At 37.7% G+C, this 21,701-nt stretch overlaps 1 protein-coding gene across 4 annotated transcripts in view; it reads left to right on the plus strand.

Moving 5' to 3' along the window:
* LOC148862331 (ADP-ribosylation factor GTPase-activating protein AGD3-like) overlaps positions 1-21,701 on the plus strand; it is a 117,537-nt gene that overhangs the window by 87,961 nt on the left and 7,875 nt on the right. For all 4 annotated transcript variants that reach the window (XM_088978522.1, XM_088978523.1, XM_088978521.1 and 1 more), the window contains 11 exons: positions 6,042-6,107; positions 6,239-6,286; positions 6,396-6,491; positions 6,580-6,621; positions 15,553-15,768; positions 16,678-16,803; positions 16,886-17,110; positions 17,306-17,392; positions 17,497-17,799; positions 19,140-19,285; positions 19,415-19,508. In XM_088978522.1, coding sequence (XP_088834648.1) covers positions 6,042-6,107; positions 6,239-6,286; positions 6,396-6,491; positions 6,580-6,621; positions 15,553-15,768; positions 16,678-16,803; positions 16,886-17,110; positions 17,306-17,392; positions 17,497-17,799; positions 19,140-19,285; positions 19,415-19,508 — 1,449 coding nt within the window. The remainder of the gene's footprint in view (positions 1-6,041; positions 6,108-6,238; positions 6,287-6,395; positions 6,492-6,579; positions 6,622-15,552; positions 15,769-16,677; positions 16,804-16,885; positions 17,111-17,305; positions 17,393-17,496; positions 17,800-19,139; positions 19,286-19,414; positions 19,509-21,701) is intronic.

Genomic DNA, 21,701 nt, shown 5'->3' on the forward strand with positions numbered 1-21,701 from the left:
CAAGTTCGTTTACCCGCTCTAATACCAAGTTGACAAACAAAGTTGAAACTAGGGTTTAGAAGAGAGCAAGCATGAGGAGAGAAGAAGAAGAGGTGTTGAGAGGTGTGTTCTTGTCATTGTTCACATCGTGAAAAGAATAACTTTATACTCTGAAAATTGTAATTACAAAGAAGCCCCTACTTGGGTGCCCAAATACAAAAATGGTACAAGGAAGAGAAAAAGTTCCAAAAATATCCATCTAAGCAGTCTCAATAGAATCCATCTAACTAGTCAAATTAGTCAAATCTTAGTCTTACTAGACTTATCTAGAACATAATTTGACTAGGACTCCTATAAAAGACTTAATTATCCATTAGCACTTTATTATTTCTGGAATATATTTATCCAATTAGGAGATTATTGCTTGTATGGTGTGAGACCCATAACTTAATGGGAGAGCCAACATGACACATGCTTTATACAATAGGGCCACCACTTTAAATTTTAATTAACCATTATAGGCTAATTTGACCATAGCTGTTATGGGCTTAAGTGGCCAGTCCCATTAAGTGTCTAAACACTTAAAAACACTTGGAACTTTACCATCCTAAGGGCCCAAGCCTATTGGTTCAGGCCATTATGTGATAAAGTCAAAATAACCCATTTAATCACTTGCAATCAATCTCTCTGCTATAAATGCTTGACACCACATTAAGGGAATGGCTTTTTCCCTCTTTGTCTTTATGACATGGTGTCCAACTCCCAACACTATTGGATCCTTCATTGAGGATTCAAATAATCCTATTGCCGGCTGATTTAGGATTCCAAGGAGAAATTTGTACAAAATGTTCTTTATGCCTTAACATAGCAGTTGATCATATCACATTGGTCATCACATGGCATACCATCCTTGAATGCCCCAACATACCTAGATATTTGACCCCAAAAGGACCTCACTGGTTGGTATACCAAAGACAAACAAGTTTGATATTCAATCTAATATCAATATCAAGTCTAGGGATTAAAAGCAACACCGAGTTGTTCCACCTGCTAGAAAGTCCAGAAACATGCTAGATTCGGTCCAATTCAGTGTTTTCAACAAACACTCATTCTCACACCTTAGGTCACAACCTGAGCAATTGAAACCCACTACTCTACTACCTTGGGTAGTGTGAGAATTACGACCTTGTCAGGATAGACTTCCTCAAGTGTATCCACTAATTGTGAAGTTTTAAGTCCATATTATAACAATCATGTGGTCTCATACATAATACTTATATGAACTAAGTGTATGTAGCAGAACAATCCGATGACACATGAAATGGTATTCTTTTGTTCATAACAAGAGTATGTACCATACATCAATTGGAGTTGAGGGCATACACATTGTCTAACACCCCTATCTCTTCTAGACCCCTAAATATGTGAATTGCAATGGATTACTTCTTCTCACTAATGCCATAGATAGTTTTCTTTGCAGGTCACCTAGTGATATAAAAGGCGCCCCTTAGGTGCGCCCAGGCGCACAGGCGAGGCGCATTTCAGGGTAGGTGCCTCGCCCAGGTCCTAGGCGCAGCCCTTTCAAAAGGCACATTTGGCGTTGCGCCTCCCAATAAAATGTCTTCTTAAAAAGCAATAAAAACTATAAAATCATTATTTTTTGTGTGAGAACTAGGAATTTAAGACCTAACGTGGACTTGTTTGGGCTTGCCTCGAGGGGCGTGGTACAAAGGTGGCTCGTAGAATCCGGAATGTAATATGTTTTACATCATATTAGCTACTTGATGTAATGTGATTGAGAAAAAAGAGATTGTGGGTTTTATATGCTTGAAAATGGTTTATATATTTGATTTTATCTTTTTATTCTCATTTGAATATGCTTTACATGTTATATTTATGTATTTTAATATTAGATAATAGGTTTTTTAAAACATTTATTTTAAAATTAAAGTTTATATTTTTATTAATATTATGTTTAACAATTTTTTGATTTTTTGCATTTTTTTGACATTTTTATAGCCCTTTTTTTGTGCCTTGCTTAAAAAGGCGCGCACCTCGCCTTGCGCCTCAGGCGCAAATTACCCCTATGCCTTACGCTTTTAAAACACCGATGTCACTGAATTATCTTGGTCTACTTTCCCTCATTTTATCACCTTTTGGGTTTACTCCTAAGGCTCTGTTTGGAAAATGTACAAATATACACGATACACATAGGCTCCATTTGTATTTGCACTATTCCCAAATGGAGCCTAAGTTCCTTTTGTTAAACAATGTATGCCCTTAGCTCCAATCAGAATGATGTACTTTTGACATTTATTGTAAATGAATAATAGTACATAATTGATTTATGTTATATCTGGTGTATTTTTGTGTAATACCCTTAAACTGGACACTTATGAGACTCGTGTTAGTTTAGAATCTTCATAGCCGTTGGATAGACCCGGGGAGGTCTATCCTGCCAAGGCTGACACTAATGTGCTGCCAAGTCGGTTGGGGTGGCTTGTCTCAGCTGCCAGGGTGAGACCTGAAGCACATGTAGTGTGGGTTTGCTTGAAACTCTGAATGGACAATTTTCCAGTTATGCCCTAGACCTTGGAGATAGATGGGCAAAACTGGAAAGTCACACCTAACCCCTAGACTCGATTATGGCACTGCACTAGGTGTTGGGTTGGACGGTCTTTGATATGTCAATCAGTGAGATCCTTAGCGGGGGTCAAAACCTGGGTATGTTGGGGCAGTCTGAGAATTCATCTGAGTAGATGATCATAGTGACAGAATCAACCCCTTTGTTAGACAAAGTGAATGATCAGGGACAGTACTCTCTGATGGAAACTTATACTGCCGGCAGTGGATTTCAAACTTGTTGAGATTTGTTTTGCAAAATATATTTATATATATATTATGTTTTATGAAAAAGGTTTCCAAAGGTTTTAATTCATAAGATCCATCTTGAGTAGAGAGTGCGACATTGTACCTTGCAGCCGAGGGAGAGGTTCTCTCTTGTTGGGTAGTGTTTGATCATTATGGGCCTGCATAAGGTGGCTGGATGCAATGACCATTTAATGTAAATGTTGGGCCTACTAAGAGCCCATACTGATGGGCTCAGGGGTTCATTGTGTTCAGCAGTGAATTCAGCCAACCCTTGTAATAGAGGTTGGGTTAAGCCCATATGGCTTTTGTGGAGATCAATGTTAGGGTCCCACGCCATACAAAGAGAGCCAAGCTAGCCAGCAAATTAAAAGGGAAGTGAGCCTGATAATTTAATGGGCCTAAAGCCTAATTCAAACTGGGTTAATTAGATTAATTAATAGTGGGCGAATTTGAGTTTAGATCTGCTTCTAGATCAGCAAGAGGATAAGACATATGTCTTATCCACCTAAGAATTCAGATCCAAATAAAGATTTGGATCAAAGAACCCTTTCCTGATAGGATTAGGAAGCTGATCCAGAGAGGTTATAAATAGAGGATGAAATCCTTCTGTTAAACACTTTTGCATAATCCAGTTCTTCTCTTTGTGCTTGCTGCCCTACCCAATTCGATCTCCATAGTCTTGGACTGATCAATAATTGTTGTTGATTCTGATTTTTGCTAGAAAAATCAGATCTGATGTTGTGCACACATCCCATGCATGATCCTTGCTGAAGGATTGCAATTCTTGCTAAAGAATTGCTTTGTTGATCCTACCTCATCTTAAGCTGTGTCATCTTTAGTAGAGGTGGGATTTGGTGACCTCTTTGGGTGTGAACACCTACATTGGGAGCTACTTTCGTGGATTCCGTATCAGGTATATCCCTCCCTTAATCTTGGTTACAGATCTGGTCCGGTTTTTTTGAAGAACGAACCTTGAAAAATGCAGTTTTTCTAAATTAGGGAATACGATTCCCGGAAGAGAGAGAAATTTTTGAAATTTCGCCTTGCCACCCTACATGGTTCGGCCATCCATACGATGGATCTCTCTTCCCTTCACCTTTTGGTCCTATCCTTTATAGTTTTCACATTCATCCATCTAGAGATTCCAATTTCTGCGACACTTATTTTTGGACATGTTTCTTTACTGACTATCTCTCTCTCTCTCTCTCTCTCTCTCTCTCTCTCTCTCTTATCGGTATAACTATTTTTTTGAAATAAATAAAAAATAAAATTTTATTAAGGAAAGAAAAAAAGAGTACACCAAGTTCAGTGATGAGAGATCACCAAAGCACATAGAAGTTTCACAACAAAGGATGAAACAAATACATTAAAAAAAAAGACAACAGCATTAGATTCTTGATCCTAACTCAAGTAAAGAACAAAAACCACTCTCAAGGTCTTCCTTGGAATCTACATCAAATTCTGGTAGAACCATAATCCACTCCATAACTCTCTTTTGCTGTGTTGCACCACTATTTCATCCCTTCTCTCTTTGTCTTAAAAGATCCTCCTATTTCTTTCTTTCCAAACTTCCCAATAAATAGCAAAAGGTACACAATTCCAAGCAATCTTCACCTTGATGTTTCCTCGTATTGTTGTCCATCAAGCAAAAACCTCTCCCAAAGTTCTAGGCTCCAAAACATCAATTTTGGATGGATCAAATAAAAACCCCATGTATATTTCATTCAGCAGCAATCAAAGCACAGGTGCATCACATTCTCTTAATCAGCTTTAAATAATATCTTCCTGCCATTTGGACCTTCAACCCTAGGTGGAATAGGCTTCTCCTCTCGTATCCGATTTCTCCACTTGGTTCCTTGCAGAGCATTGCAGAAAGATTTAATAGAGAAGATGCCATTCTTCACTTCCTTCCACCACCTTAAGTCTCTTCCTCTCAACAGCTTTTCTACTAGCTGAAACTTTGATATCAAGCTCACACATTTTTCCATCTCCCAATCAAATACTTCTAAATTTTGGACACCACATAACCCTTCCTTGGATTATTTCTGTTAACAGTACTTGTACATTAGCCACAAGGGCTTTTTTGTCTTTCTACTCTTTTTTTAGTTGTTGAGATGCCCTACTATAAATATTAGTGCTTGCCACCAGCCTATCTTTTTGACCCCAAACTTTTGTTTTCTCTCTTCCTCTCTTCTATTATCTCTTCTCTCCTCTCCTCTTTGATCTCTCCAGGAAAACAATTTCAAAACTTTTTGCAATAGACGCATCACATAGTTTCCCAATCACCACCCAATTATCTTCCCAAAACATTATAGATATCACCCACCTTGTAAGAAACAAAATTCAAAAAGGCTGACTGAAAACTCATTAGCTTCTTTCCATACCCTATAAGAAGATTTTACGTCCTTTGCATCCCTCCCAAAACCCACTACACCATACTTGCAAGACATCATCCTTCTCCATAAGGCATTACTTTCAATCCCAAATCTCCATAACCATGTTTTATTGAATAGCTTCACTCTCCTAATCCCCAATCCTCCATCCTTCTTATCCTTACAAACCCACTCCAACTAGACTAAGTGATATTTCTTTTCTAACCCTTTAATGCCCCAAAGAAAATTCCTTTGCATCTCTTCTCATTGAGCTTGCCACAGATGATGGAATTTTAAGCAGAGATAGATAATACACTGACAAATTAGTCAAAACACCTTTAATTAGTGTTATATTCCTTCACCCTCCCCCCCCCCCCCCTTTGAGTCCCTTTGAGTCCTACCAATTTTTGGTCAATTTATCCAACTGGTTGCCACATTGGTGAAGTGATGCCTTTGCACCTATTGACAAACCCAAATATGTGAATGGAAATTCCCCCACCAAACAACCCAAAGATGTAGCACACTCTTCAAAACATGGTTGAGAAATATTCCCTACACCAATCATCACACTCTTGTTTAAGTTAATCTTCTGTCCAGACAAACTCTCAAAGCACTTCAATATAGATCTAAAATTCACCACCTGATTCATTGAAGCATCACGGAAAATAAGAGTATCATTGCAAACTGAAGATGAGTAATGGCATTTCCTTCCCTTCCCACTTAAAACCTTCAATCATGCTCAATTCTGCTATATCACTAATGATGTAAGAAAGTGGCATCTGGTTAATGCAGTACTCTATTCCTTGTGCACTGAAACAGGCTCGTGAGAAGTTTCTTTCATTGAGGAAAAGCACAAAAACAGATGTTGCTACTGTCTTGGAGGAGGTATCCCATCATTAACTAGCTAATGTCAGTTTTCTGAGAGTGGAAAATATCATTATGATGAGTAAAGTGATCTTTGCTTCATTGTGTGATCCTCATCCTCTGACTTCTAATTTAGCTAAGAGGTATTGCAGGAGCTTCATAATGCAAGGTCTGCATTTGAGCAAGCTCGCTTTAATCTGGTAGGTGAATATCTTGAACCATTTTCTTTCCCTGTCAAGAGCTCCTCTTTCTTGACAAGCTAGCAGGTTCAGATACATGGCTGCATCAACTTTATCTTTCTTTGTGTAGGTTACTGTTCTCTCTGATGTTGAAGCAAAAAAGAGGTTTGAATTTTTAGAGGCTGTTAGTGGGACAATGGATGCTCATCTTCGTTACTTCAAACAGGTATATAATTTTGTGCCATTTTTTTGTCCTTCACATTGCTATATTGATTGTGTTGCTGCTGAGCCTTTTGGTTTGGATATTCATGTAGGGTTATGAGCTACTGCATCAGATGGAACCATATATAAACCAGGTTGGTTACTTTAGCTGGCAATTTTTTTTTTTTTTAAGCAAACCCACCAAAAAATACAACGAAACCCAACCAAATCTCCCAACATTAAACAAACTAAGCCAGAACCAGCAACAGCCTCCAACATACCAGACCCAAATGCAACCAAAGACCCTTCAGACTAAAGACAAAAGCTGAAAGACGGAACCCATTCAAAAGCAAGCCCAGTGACCGACACTCATGAGACAAAGATTGCTCCCAACCCTAATCTCTACGAAACAATAAAAACACCAAACTTCAATCCAAGCCCTTCAAAAAACCCGTCATCCCACCTTAATCGTAACAATGCATTTTCTGCTTCCTGGCTTTCTTAATTTTCTTGATAGGACCACCCCCATTAACCCATCTTCATTCTACTGAAAACTCTTGAAACTTGAACGGTTCTGAGTTGCTTCCTGTTTCTAAATCTGCATACTGCATTAGGCATTTGTTCACTCAATTCTATCCCCTTAGAACAGTCAATAAATCTTTCTAATTCAATCACCACATTTTTCTCAAAAGTTTGAACTGCCTCCCACACCCCAACATCTTCACAAGCATCAACTTCAACCTGAGAACTCTTCAAGCCTTCTTTTTTTCCCACCAACATACGTGTGAACCTCCCTTGATCCAACATTCTGTTGACTTCTTCCCCACTCTGACTTCCTACAACCATCTTCTTCCATCCCCCTGAACATCTTCCTTGCAATTTCCTCCCCTCCAAGAAAAATAAGCCCAAAGTTTTATTTCCACATCTTTATTATCCACTGTCTCGAAGTTTGTTTCCTTACCAACATCCAAAAAAAATTCCATCTTCCTCCTCTAACAGATCGGCCTCAAGTTCCACTTCCTTCTCCTTATCTTTGTCCAATGGAAAAGTTCTGTACTTCCTTTTTCTCTCATAAAAACTTTTGAACCCGTCGTCTCTGATACCCCACAATCTCTCACCCTTTCTTTTCCTTTCATTCATTCTGCCTTTAAAAACGTCTTCCCTCTCTTCCTTTTGGCCAATATCTCCACTTTATCTGGCAGTTGTTTGATAGAAGTTTATTTTCTTTTCTTTGTTTGGGAACTGAACAAATTTCTTGAGTTTTTCATTTATCCTGAATTAAATGACTCCGTGCTAATCTGGCAGATTAACTTCATACAAGTGGTCAAACATAAAGAGTGAATTTCATTATAGTTTCCCAAGTTCTGCCATTGTTAGATTTCTGCATGTATAATAAATGTTATTGTTGAGCAGAAGAAGAAGAAGAAAGGAAGGAAGAAGAAGAAGAAGAAGAAAGAAGAGGCTGCAGACTTAAGGCCTCAAAAGAACCGCTTCATGCGAGTGAAGCATTTGTATTTATACTATATTGGTTGTACAACACAAGAGGACTAGAAAATTACAAAAATACCCCTACAGGCACTAAACCTGCGTACAGTACATATAATACACCTGTCAACACTCCCCCTCAAGTTGGAGCATAGATATCAATCATGCCCAACTTGTCACAGAGACCTTGGTGTCTGGAATGGTTTAGCCCTTTTGTAAAGATGTCTGCTAGTTGGTCTTCAGAGCTGATGTATGGAGTGCATACTTCGTCTGTGATGATTTTCTTTCTGATAAAGTGTTGTGCTTTGTTCTATCATGTAGTACCGGGTTGGCAGCGATACTTATAGCTGTCTTGTTGTCACAGAGTAGAGACATGGGTTTGTCTACTGGAAAACCCAACTCTCCCAATAGATTCTTTATCCATATACCTTCGGCTACTCCGTGTGCCATTGCACGGTATTCAGCTTCAGCACTAGATCTAGCTACCACGGTTTGCTTTTTATTCCTCCAAGTAACAAGGTTCCCTCCTACAAAGGTGCAGTAACCACTAGTAGACCTTCTATCACTTTGAGATCCAGCCCAGTTCGCATCTGTGTAAATTTCAACTCTCAAATGTCCATGTTTCTGGAATAATAAGCCAGCACCCGGGAACTTCTTAAGATACGGCAGTATTCTTTCCGCTGCTTCAAGATGAGTGGACCTAGGTGCATGCATGAACTGGCTGAGGACACCAACAGCATATGCTATGTCTAGACGAGTCATAGAGAGGTACAACAATCTCCCTACAAGTCTCTGAAATTGCTTCACAACCTTAAGAGGTTCGCCTTGGCTGTCACTTAACTTATGGTTGGGGTCAATGGGAGAGTCAGTTGGTTTAACCCCAATCTTTCCAGTGTCCTTAAGCAAGTCTTGGACATATTTCCTTTGGGAGATGATGATACCCTTTTTTGATCGGGCAACCTCAATTCCAAGGAAGTATTTGGCGGGTTCTAGATCTTTCACTTCGAACTGAGTAACAAGGAAGCCCTTCAAACTTTGAATCTCATCCTTCCAGTCACCAGTAACAATTATGTCATCCACATATACTATTAGGGCAGCCATTTTACCTTCTACCCTTTTTACATACAGTGTGTGATCTGACTGACATTGCTTGTATCCGCTCTGCTGAACTGCAGTATGAAATCTGCTAAACCAAGCTCTTGGTGATTGTTTCACCCAATATAAAGACTTCTTTTACTTGCACACTTTCTGTTCACTTCCTTGAGCCAAAAAACTGGGGGGTTGAATCATATAAACTTCCTCTTCACGGTCACCATTCAAGAAGGCATTCTTGATGTCGAGCTGATGTAGATCCCAATTCAGATTGGCAGCAAGAGAGTAAAATACTCTAATAGAGTTTGAAAATGATCAAGACTGCTATCAGTCTTGGAATTTCAGGTTCGAACAGAAGAGAAAGTGAAGAAGAAAGAGGAGAAAGATTAGTGAGAGAGCAGTAGAACACAGGTTTGAAAGGAAGGACAGATTCTAATTAATATGCCGTCGCCACTTCAACTTAATATTTATATGTTATGCTAGTTACATGAAAGGACACATCTGCCCTTGGTGTTTACATCATAACACTGAACAATATAAAACTGAAGAGTAAATAACAACTTGAATAACAGAAAAACATAACAAATAGACTAGGTACATTCTACCCTACGGACAGAGTGGCCCCATAGTTGTGGGGCCCACATCAGTTTCTCTACATAGTTCATTTTGGCAACAGGGGCAAAGGTTTCTGCATAATCAACTTCATGTACTTGAGTAAAACCCTTTGCCTCTAAACAAGCTTTATACCTCTCCACAGTTCCATCAGCCCATGCTTAACAGTGAACACCCATTTACATCCAATTGGATCCTTCCCCTTAGGGCGATAAACAAGATCCCACGTGCCATTCTTATGAAGAGCATCAATTTCTTCCTTCATGGCATTTGTCCATTCTGGTACTGAGAGAGCTTCTGCCACATTCTTGGGAATAGGAATACTGTCAATGGAGGTAAGGAAGGCACGAAATGAAGGTGAGATGTTCTCATAGGAAACAAAGTTGGAAATATGGTGTTTAGTAGTGCACAACCTAACACCTTTCCTGTGGGCAATAGGAAGGTCAAGATCATTAGCAATAGGGAGGCCATGACCATCATTGGGAGTCAAGTTACCTGAGAGAGTGTGATCTTCCCTCGAGGAGTTTGATGGCACTTGAGGTACAGCTTTTGGATTCCCCACAGCTCTTGAACTTGGTTGGCCTTTATGACGACAAGAAAAAACACGGAAAGGTGGAGGATCATGAAGAGAAGTGGGAGAAGGAGAAGGATTAGGAAGAGGAGGGGGAGAAGGAGAAGGATTAGGAAGAGGAGGAAGCTGAACCAATTTCTCCTCATGCCTACATCCCCCTTGAGGAGAAACAGGAAAGAAGGGTTCGTCTTCAAGGAAGGTAACATCCATGGAGACATAGAATCTCCGAGAAACAGGATCAAAGCAACGATACCCTTTCTGAGAGAATGAGTAGCCAAGAAATATGCACGGGATAGCACGAGAGTCCAATTTCCCCCCGGGTGGGAGATAGGTTTTGGACAAAACACCGACAACCAAAAACACGAGGAGGGATAGAAAGAAGAGTGGCCTTAGGAAAGAGAAGTTGATGTGGGGATTTGTACTCTAACCAACGAGAGGGCATTCGGTTAATGAGGTATGTAGAACAAAGGACAGCCTCAAGCCAAAATCGTTTGGGAACATTCATGTGGAGTAGTAAACCCCGTGCCACTTCAAGTAGATGTCGGTTCTTCCATTCAACCACACCATTTTGTTGTGGTGTACGGCACAAGAGCTCCGATGAAGAGAGCCATGTGAAGCAAAGAACTCCGTGAGGTCACTATGAAAAAACTCTTTTGCATTGTCTGATTGAAATATTTGAATCTCGGTCTGAAATTGGGTGAAGACCATCCGCTGAAAATCTTGGATAATTTTTGGTACTTCCTCACGGGTTCGCATGGATATACCCAAGTGTATCTGGAATAATCGTCAATGAAGGTAATGAAGTGCTTGTAGCCACTCTCAGAAGGTAAAGTAACAGGGCCCCACACATCAGAATGCACAATGTGAAAATGAAACTCAGATTTACTTTTTCTTTGAGGAAATTGAGTTCTACGATGCTTGCTTAACTGACACATTTGACAAGAAAGATTAGAAACAGACATTGACTTACACAGTTCTAGAAAAACAAATTTCAAGGTCTCAAAAGACAAATGACCCAGACGACAGTGCCACAAATACATTTTACTTTTTTTGAACTAACTCATAGGCTCTGTAACATGAAGGCCAGCCGTATTCTCCAGCATGTAAAGTCCATCAACCATACGTCCCCTACCAATCGTCCTCCCCGAGGCCAGATCCTGATCATACAAGAGGTAGGGAAAAAAGTCACAAAACAGTTTAAGGAATTTATAACACTACTGACTGAGAACAAATTCATAGGGAATTTTGGAACATGAAGAACATTAGAAAGAGTAAGGCCGAGGGGAAGAGAGAAAGTTCCTTGACCAGCTATGGAAGTGTATGATCCATCAGCTAGTTTCACTTTATCTCTTCCGGAAAGAGGGTGATAAGTTTGAAAGTAAGAGGACATACCAGTCATGTGTTTTGATGCTCCAAAATCGATGATCCATGGAGAGTCAAGGTTGTGAGAAGCAGCATGGAAAGCAATGGCAGGATTACCTGATGTGGATGCAAAAGAGGTGGTGGGAGAAGCATCCACCTGGCGAATGGCTCTACCATAAAGCTCCAAGTGGTCACGGAAGGAGTTTACAATATCCTCCCTTGGGTCAGATCCAGAGTAGCTATGTTGGCCATGTGGTGTTTGAGTCATGGTATAAGTGGAGGGCTGATTCTCCCGAGTAACCATATTGACCATGTGGTGTTTCTTGGTACCTTGTTGTCCGGGTCCTCTAATTACATCTGAGCCCTGTTTCTTTGGTAAATCCTGAGCCCACTTTGGTTTCCCATGGAGATCCCAACAAGTATCTTTTGTGTGTCGGGGCTTCTGACAATTAGTGCACCACAATCTTCCCTTATTCATGATTCTAGGTTTAGAAGAACTCAAAACAAAGGTACACTGCCTTACAGAGCTGCTACAGTCCACAACTAGGCACTTGCTGATTTTTTGTTTCATAGAGAACCAAACACAAACACTGCAGCTGCAGTACTAGTTTGTATGACCTACACCTTGTAGGAGTCCATAGAACAATATACGAACACTGCACTTGCAGTGTAACCAGGTCTAAATGACCTACAATTTTACAACTTTCATGCAGCTTCACATTAGGAACAGCAATACAAGTGCTGATATCCACACCTAATCGGTAGGAACAGCAATACAGCAATACAAGTGGTGGTTCAACACACCTAATCGGCTGATATCCACTTTCCAGGGCAGCCGAACAGTCACTTAGGGTTTAGGGTTCAACAACAGTCCCTTAGAGAGCTGAATAGAGCAACACACAGTCGGAGGAGGGAAAACAAAATAGCCGAACAGTCCCTACTTAGATTTTTTTTGGACATTAACAGTCCATCGAAAGAGTGGAAGAAGAGAACCATAAACAGAGAAACTTCAGTTCAGTACCCAGGTCACCCGAACTGTGAATAGGCAGTACACTCATAGACCCAATCTTCTCTGCAGGTCAGAACCCTTCTTCGTACATCTGGGATGGTTTTCTATAGTCTTCTTAGCCGAGCAACCCCAGAAAACATGAAGTAGAACCCTTTTCTGTGCTAGGAAGTTGAACAGTCAGCTTTCTTGTAGCAGAACCCTACTCGGCAGTGAAGACTAATCGCAGCATTAGAGAATGCTTCCTCTTCCTTGTCTTCGAGTATCAGGACTATAGCTTCTACGCAGCAGTGAAGAGAGACCTCAGTTGGTTGTTTTCCAGGCCTAGTCAGTCCTACTCTGATACCATGTTGAGCAGAAGAAGAAGAAAAAGAAGAAGAAAGAAGAGGCTGCAGACTTAAGGCCTCAAAAGAACTGCTTCATGCGAGTGAAGCATTTGTATTTATACTATACTGGCCGTACAACACAAGAGAACTACAAAATTACAAAAATACCCCTACAGGCACTAAACCTGCATACAGTACATATAATACACCTGTCAACAGTTATTATTTTAAAATATGGAGTGTCAAATGAAATGCAAACGTCACCTCAAGCACAAATAAAAGCAGATGGCACTTCTTGCAAGTTGGTCAAATTAAGGCAACTGAGAGCTACCATCTTAGAATTGGACATACAGAGTTTCATCTGAGAGATTATGGCATGTGTTGTCAATCCTATGGGACACACATCACCATTTACATAATGTAGTATCCATTTTTCTGTTATTTTCTTTTTTTTTTTTGGGGGGGGGGGGGGGGGTGATGTAGGACCAGCTCAGTTCTAGTCCTTAGAGAATGTCGAATGGTCTTCTTGATCAGAGTTTTATGGCTATCGATGGCTGTAATGGTGTCTTGAGGAATAAGAGAGAAAATAGGGAGAGAGAGAAAGAAGAGAGAAAATACCTGGAATCACTCACAGGGTACCTAGAATCACTCTAGGGCATGGGAATCACTCACCATAGTTAGCATAAGCTGAAGAAAACTCTATATTTCATTGCCTTTGTGTAAAACGTCCATACATATTTGTAGACTCTAAACTCATAATAATCCTAGGAGTCAAACTGTTAGACTTAATAATCCTAGTAGGACTCAAACTAAGCTGTCATATCCTATTTCAATTCAAAGAAGACTCAATAACTCTAATCCTACTTATGCAATGACTCTGAAATTTTAAACGTAAACAAACTATAACTAGACAAATTAAACCCTATCAATGGACCCCACAGAAAAATTGCAAAATGACAAAAATACCCCTACTGTCCAAAAATACAGAAATACATAAAATTCCAATTTTGCCTCTTCAGCTCCTGCATTGGGGCGGGGGGGGGGGGGGGGGGGGGGGGGAGGGGTGAGGCATGGGGCTGGATGATTGCTTCTTTGGGCAACATTATTCCTGTAAAGATTGCTTGTACTCCATGGCTCAGCAATTTTCTTAGTCTTATACCATGAGGTTTTTACCATCTAACACCTGTTTTTTGTTCCAAGTGGGAGATACTAAATTATCCAGGGATCTTTTTTTCTTAATATTTCTGATATATTGTTTACATTTAAGATTTCAAAGTTTAGAATATTATTAGAAAATTTCCAATATTTTATTAAAATCATCATAGTTTTTTAAAGACCTGTTCCTAAAAGAACAAATGACGACTGAGTGATTGAATTATTAGTTTACTATTTTGCTATCATTCACTTACTAAATTTGAATAATTCAAAAGAAAAATAAATCAAACAACTATAAAAGAAGATTCTCAATCTAATCAAAACATATAGTAACCGAAAAAACAGAAGTCAAAATGGAAAGAAAATGGCATACGTGATAAAGATAAGATAGATAAAAGATTAAAAGGGAGATAGAGAGGAAGATACCTATTTAAGTCTTTTAATCTTATATATTTGATTTGTATAGTTGGTTGCTATGGTTTTTAGCCTTCTATGTGCAATTGTACTTATTCTATTGATTCCTTGAAGGCTTATTAACTAATTCCATGATTTTAGAAAGTTTCCTTGACTTTTTAGATTTTTCAATCCAAATATCTTAGTGAAATATCCCTGAAATTTGTTTCTTTCTCCTAATCATGTACTGGATGATTGCTTCTTTGGGCAACATTATTCCTGTAAAGATTGCTTGTACTCCATGGCTCAGCAATTTTCTTAGTCTTATACCATGAGGTTTTTACCATCTAACACCTGTTTTTTGTTCCAAGTGGGAGATACTAAATTATCCAGGGATCTTTTTTTCTTAATATTTCTGATATATTGTTTACATTTAAGATTTCAAAGTTTAGAATATTATTAGAAAATTTCCAATATTTTATTAAAATCATCATAGTTTTTTAAAGACCTGTTCCTAAAAGAACAAATGACGACTGAGTGATTGAATTATTAGTTTACTATTTTGCTATCATTCACTTACTAAATTTGAATAATTCAAAAGAAAAATAAATCAAACAACTATAAAAGAAGATTCTCAATCTAATCAAAACATATAGTAACCGAAAAAACAGAAGTCAAAATGGAAAGAAAATGGCATACGTGATAAAGATAAGATAGATAAAAGATTAAAAGGGAGATAGAGAGGAAGATACCTATTTAAGTCTTTTAATCTTATATATTTGATTTGTATAGTTGGTTGCTATGGTTTTTAGCCTTCTATGTGCAATTGTACTTATTCTATTGATTCCTTGAAGGCTTATTAACTAATTCCATGATTTTAGAAAGTTTCCTTGACTTTTTAGATTTTTCAATCCAAATATCTTAGTGAAATATCCCTGAAATTTGTTTCTTTCTCCTAATCATGTAATATCCATCGATATTGAAATTGTGAACCATGTTCAAACGACTAAGTGAACTATAGATATACCTTTATTTCTCTTCTATTCCAGGAATAATGACTTCCAGGCTTCTTCTTGTTGTGAAGGTCTTGACATATGTGCAACAGTCAAGGGAAAGGTCAAACTATGAACAGGCAGCTCTTACAGAAAGAATGCAGGAATACAAGAGGCAGATTGATAGGGAAAGTCGAATGTCTTCAAATGGCACACATAATTCACAAAACGGAGATGGTATACAAACTATAGGTCGAAGTTCACACAAAATGATAGAGGCAGTCATGCAATCTTCTGCTAATGGAAAGGTAGAAAGTCTTGAACCTTTTAAAGCACTATCAATACAAGTTATCTGCAACTGGAATCTGAAGGAGAGGATAACAGTTTCTTTTTAACGAATTCTGTTGCTGTTTGCCTGAATTTATTTTGGCATCACTTCTTTCTTTCTGATTGGACCCTGAGGGGTTTTCATGGGTAATTAGGTATGATAGATTGACTTTTGCTTGTAGCTTGGTTACAGGGTTAGTATTTTGGGTGAGGGTGGCATTTTTGTAAATGTTTTCAGTTGGAAATTTCTTCCCCCATTTCTTTTGTACATTTTTATAATATATAGTTTGTAAGTTTTTCTTGGTTGAGTATATAAAAATATGATATGTAAATTTACTGCAATAAGAAATCTTTGGACGAAACCAGGAACATCATATCTTCCTGTCCAATCCAGTTGGATCCTAAGATAGCTCAACTAAGTCACCTAAGGTCTTCTACCGTTTCTTTTTTACTTAATTTTATAATATATAATGTGGAAGTTATTATTGGTTGAGTATAGAAAAATTTGATATGCAAATTTACTGCATAGAGAATCTTTGGACCAAATTACGGGCATCATTTCTTCCTGTCCAATCCAGTTGGATCTCAAGATAGCTCAACTAAGTCACCTAAGGTCTCCCCTCCCCCCTTCCCCCTCTTTTTGGTCATTGATTGATGGGTCATTGAAGTACTTCTACCTATCCCTGTGTCCTGATTCTTAGGAAATGGAGAGTTGACACATTTTCCTGTATCCATGTCCATGTCAGTATCTGTATCTGGGCATCATAGGTAGGTATCTTCTTTTTCTAATGAAATTTGAGTTACTTTGTTAACAGAAAATTTTGGTTTCTTTGCATCTTCTCCATCTCAAAACTTCTCTTCTATATCTAAAAGAATACATGATGTTATAGGTTCAAACAATTCGACAAGGTTATCTCTCAAAGCGTTCCTCAAACCTAAGGGGTGACTGGAAAAGAAGGTTTTTCGTTCTTGATAGCCGTGGAATGTTGTACTACTATCGCAAGACCAAACCATCTGTAAGCCATTAGCTGGAACACCCCTCCCCCCCCCCATTTAGATTTATTGCTGCCTTTTAAGGTTGACTGGTATATTGTTTAGGGAGCTGGCAATCAACTCTCCAGTCAGCGGAATTCCTCTGAACTTGGTTCTGGATTGCTTAGTCGTTGGCTTTCTTCCCATTACCATGGAGGTGTAAATGAAGAGAAGCCTGTGGCCCATCATACTGTGAACCTGTTGACATCAACAATAAAAGTTGATGCAGACCAATCAGATTTGAGATTCTGCTTCAGAATTATTTCTCCGACAAAGACCTATACCTTGCAGGTACAAATTTAGAGGTCAGCAAAGGTGTAAAGTACTTCTGGTTTCTTTTGATTATTTATTGGATATATAACTAAGTGCTTCAAGTCACTGTCAAATAAAGCTTCCACCAAATCCTTGATGCATTACAAATTGGGGAATTATATTATCTTTTAATGGAAGGTTCCAGTTAAATTTTATGTTTTCTTGTAAATATAGGCAGAGAGTACACTGGATCAAATGGACTGGGTTGAAAAGATAACAGGAGTTATTGCTTCGTTGCTGAGTTCCCAGTTAACTGAGCAGGTAAATAATAAGAATTTGTGCATTATTGTCGTTGATTTTTTTTTTTATAATTTTTAGTTTCCCTATGTTTGTCATCATAGTTCTGATTTCCAATCATATTTCAGTATCTACCTTCTAGTCCTATGGGTACCAGTGAGAGTAGTTCGTTAGAAAGCTCTGATTTTGATTACTTAGCAATTGATGAATGCACATCTGAGAGGAGCTTAGTTACTGCTAGAAGTTCTCAGCAGCAACGACTTGGTGTGAAAACTGAGAAGCCAATCGATGTGCTAAGAAGAGTATGTGGGAATGATAAATGTGCTGATTGTGGTGCCCCAGATCCAGATTGGGCTTCTTTAAATCTTGGTATTCTTGTCTGCATTGAGTGTTCCGGTGTTCATCGTAACCTTGGTGTACATATATCTAAGGTAAGTTCTAAAAAATTACCATTTGTTACTTTTTTGGTGCCACATGCCTTACTGTCAAGTACAATAAACTGGTTTTGTTTCAATTTGCATATTTGGTTTTACATACTTGGTTGTTTTTTCTGAATTATGTTCACCATTAACTCAAGGTTTTGGTAATTGTCCAATAAGAACTTATTATAGTTTGTTTATGTTTCCTACTTTAGCTTTGTTGATACTATTATATGCTTTGACAGATTGGTAATTAAGGATGACTCAAAGGTGGTACTAGGGTGGCTGAAGGAACCAGAAACAGTGATTTGGAAGTATAGGGATTTTATGAAAATATTTAAATAGCTAATTAGAGATATGACAATTATTGTTCATTGGAAATGGAGGTCAGCAAATTGGTTGGGTGATTTTTTTGCAAAACAGGGGGTGCATAAGTCTGAATCGTTTGTGGCTCAAATGTAATTCTGTTTTTGTAATGGGGGCCGCACCTCACGCTTCAGTTTGAAAGATGTCACTGTAACTCCCTTTTGATATTAATAAAACTTTCATTACTTACCAAAAAAATACTATTATATGCTTTTTTGTCTGTGTCTGAAGAAGAAATTTTCCATGATGCAATTTTAGGCTTCAGGCACAAGTATCATCATCGTAGCCATATTCCAATTCTATAGGGTTGGAGTCACGAATCCTGTTTCACCACTCTGTTCTGTTTAATGCATATCCATTGCTAAACTATGGGAACCTAAATCAGTTTTTACTACTTCAATCCATGTCCTTTTTGGTCTACCCTAATCCTTCTAGCCCCTTCAACTTGCAACAAATCATTTCTTCTTACAGATGCTGTTGGTTAGGACACTAACAATTCTTGAAACATTCAGGCTTAGTTTTTCATTAGATTTTGAACAATTCACTTTATCTAGAAGAATGGGACCAACACCAATGCAATCTCCTCAAAGCCTTTTACGCTGAGTTTTTTATGTGGGTTAGGAAACTAAAATTAGATTTGATTTTTTATTAAAGGATATGATCCAACTTTCTAACTTGTATGAGGTACACAATTAGAGAGCTAGAGTAGGACCCAACCTGCTCTGCGTAAAATTTAAATTTTTCTAAATAAAGTTTATTTATTCTTTTTTATGAATGGAAGGCTAGCTACGCATTTGATGGAGAAGCTCCCTTGTCTGATGGCTTTGCCTTGATTTATGTATATTAGATATGGGCACTTATGTACTTCACTCTTTTTTCTATGCTCATTTACATTGCTTTAGTGGTTTACCTTTTATGTATGTTTGCAATTCATATTCTTTCCCATGCTCATTTGTGTTTCTTTCATGGTTAACTCTTTGCTGCAGGTAAGATCATTGACACTTGATGTGAAAGTCTGGGAGCCTTCTGTTATAACTTTGTTTCAGTCACTGGGAAATACATTTGCAAACTCAATATGGGAGGAGTTATTGCAATCACGAAGTTCCTTTCAAGCTGATGAGTGCTCTACAGGGTATAGAATACATATCTGAATAATAGCTAAGCAAATATGGTTTCTTCGTTGTAGAATTTGAATAACCTCCTTTAGTTTGTGTATAGTAAGTAATTAACTATATACTGCTGAAATTTGCTATTGGTGCAGTTGCTCCAAATCCGTTAGACACCAACAGCTTCTTATGAACAAGCCTAGCCCTGTTGACCCTATTTCAATAAAAGAGAAATTCATTCATGCAAAGGTATTTGTCTAATAAGTGCTACAGGTCTCATAGCTATTTCAATTTAAAGCTTTTCTCTATCAATCGTTTATAAATGATGCACCATGGTTCACTTGACAAAATGTACTCCTAACATGTTAATTTTGTTTTCAACTGAAGCTAAGGAATTGTCTTGTACCCATTTCTTGTTGCTGATGTTTTAAATCATTATAGTAGTTTATACTTGTGGTATCAGTGAAAGCAACAAAAAAAAAATATTTTCTATATTGGTGAACACATGTTTAAGTTAACTGATTAAAATATAATAATCGAATACTGCTAATAACTATTTAAAAAAGAAATACAACTTCATTGGTTATGTTTGATGAGCTGCTGAAAGGTTATGAAGATAGAAATATGTTGCTTTAGTATGTAAAAGAGTCTTATGTCCCCTATGATACTTGGATACCCATGCATGTTCAGCATGCCAGTGTTAGACATGGTAGTAGACAACATGACATAGGAAGCTGCATGGATACTCATTCTAAAATATTAAAATTGTATATTTTAACAAATGATTCTATAAAAAATCTATACATGATGAAAATGTCTATAAAATATAAATTTGGTTATATATGTATGCATTGAGAAATGATAGTAGATTAAATAATTAGGCATAAGAGCCTGGATAAGTATATTAAATGTGAAACTAGTACTGTTCTTTTAATTTTTTGATATATAAACTTATAATGTTATATCCCTGTCTTGGACCTCAAGAAATAAATAGATGTATTTCTGTTTCTGCCTCCATGCTCGAGACAATATCCAATATCTGGGAATCGTAGCAGATCCTTTCTTGTTTAAGCAGGTTGGATTTGTTCAAGGGCAGCTAGAAGTAAGCAATGAAATTCTCCTTTCCTCTTGTATACATAGTATTCAAGGGGTCATTACCTTTTAGCGGAGATAAGAATAAACTATGACTGGTAGGAGCGGTTGCACTCTGGGTGGAGCACATGTTGAAACATGTTAACATGGAAATGCACACACATGGAGACATGCAAACATGTGTATGCTATTCTACTATCCAAGTTTTTATGTGAAAATAGAAACAGTGGCAGGTATGGCAGAACAAGAAATGCCATTGAATATGCAAGGTGGAATTCAAATTTGGTTTAACCTACTTGTTTTCTACAACTTGTAATCTGTAGAAGACAAGTTATATTAAAGAGGTTCCTTGTGAATCGAAAGGTAAAACAATAATTGTCTTAAGAATTTTACATGAATATTTCAAAATGCAATTACCATAGATAGTTGAAGCTTAAGGCCTATGATGAATTTTACAAGAAGGTGGGTACAAAAAAGGGTGAAAAAGATTTATACAACCTTGCAAGGATGAGGAAGAAGAAAAGGTAAAAATCTGAGTGAAGATCAAAGAATTTAATAAAGAATGAAGTGATTAAGTTGCAAGTTGGAAATGGTGAAAATGTAAGGTTTGGGGAAGATCATTGGTGTGGAACTGGAAAGCTTGGGGATGTTCTATAACATGGCTGTTTTTGTTTTCATTTGTTTTTGAAATTGCCACATCAGCAAAAAAGAAAAATATGTTCTTGAACTCTGTTTTTGTTTCCAAAGGGAAACACAAGTTGGTTTTGTTTCAAAAAACAATACATGTTTTTGGAACCAACAAAATAATGGCTAATTGGCAGCTTCCATTTTCTATTCTTCCTATGCAGCAATGACTTAGAGATGGGTTTAGTGCCAAGTGTTGCAATCTTTTGGAGAATTACATCCTTTGCTATAATTTCGGGTATTGGGAAGGATACATGAAATATGTAGAGACATTTCTTTGTGCATTTCAGATTGGGTTTTGGTCCTTGAACAAATTATGGACTTGAATCAGATGGACATCAAAATTCCACAGGATGACATTGTGAGAATTGATATCCTGTTTTTTACATTTTTTATCAGATGTTATTGGGCTAGGTATATGTTATTTGTTTATTTATGTTGCTATTGGTGCATCATCATGTCTTTCTAATCCTTTATGTAGTAGTTGATTCCTTTTTCTGCAAAGGTCATGTAAATTACTAGTTATCTATCAAAAATTGAAGAAATTAAGAAAATCACTATTTATTGTGGGATTAATATTATAAGCTTTACAATGATACCATGGGGGGAACCATCATTTGAATCTTGGTCCTATTTAAACAGACTAATTTTGAGGCATATCAACAA

This window comes from Nelumbo lutea, chromosome 3, assembly GCF_056320005.1.
Source record: "Nelumbo lutea isolate HS-2025 chromosome 3, American lotus-T2T, whole genome shotgun sequence".
Taxonomy (NCBI): Eukaryota; Viridiplantae; Streptophyta; class Magnoliopsida; order Proteales; family Nelumbonaceae; genus Nelumbo; species Nelumbo lutea.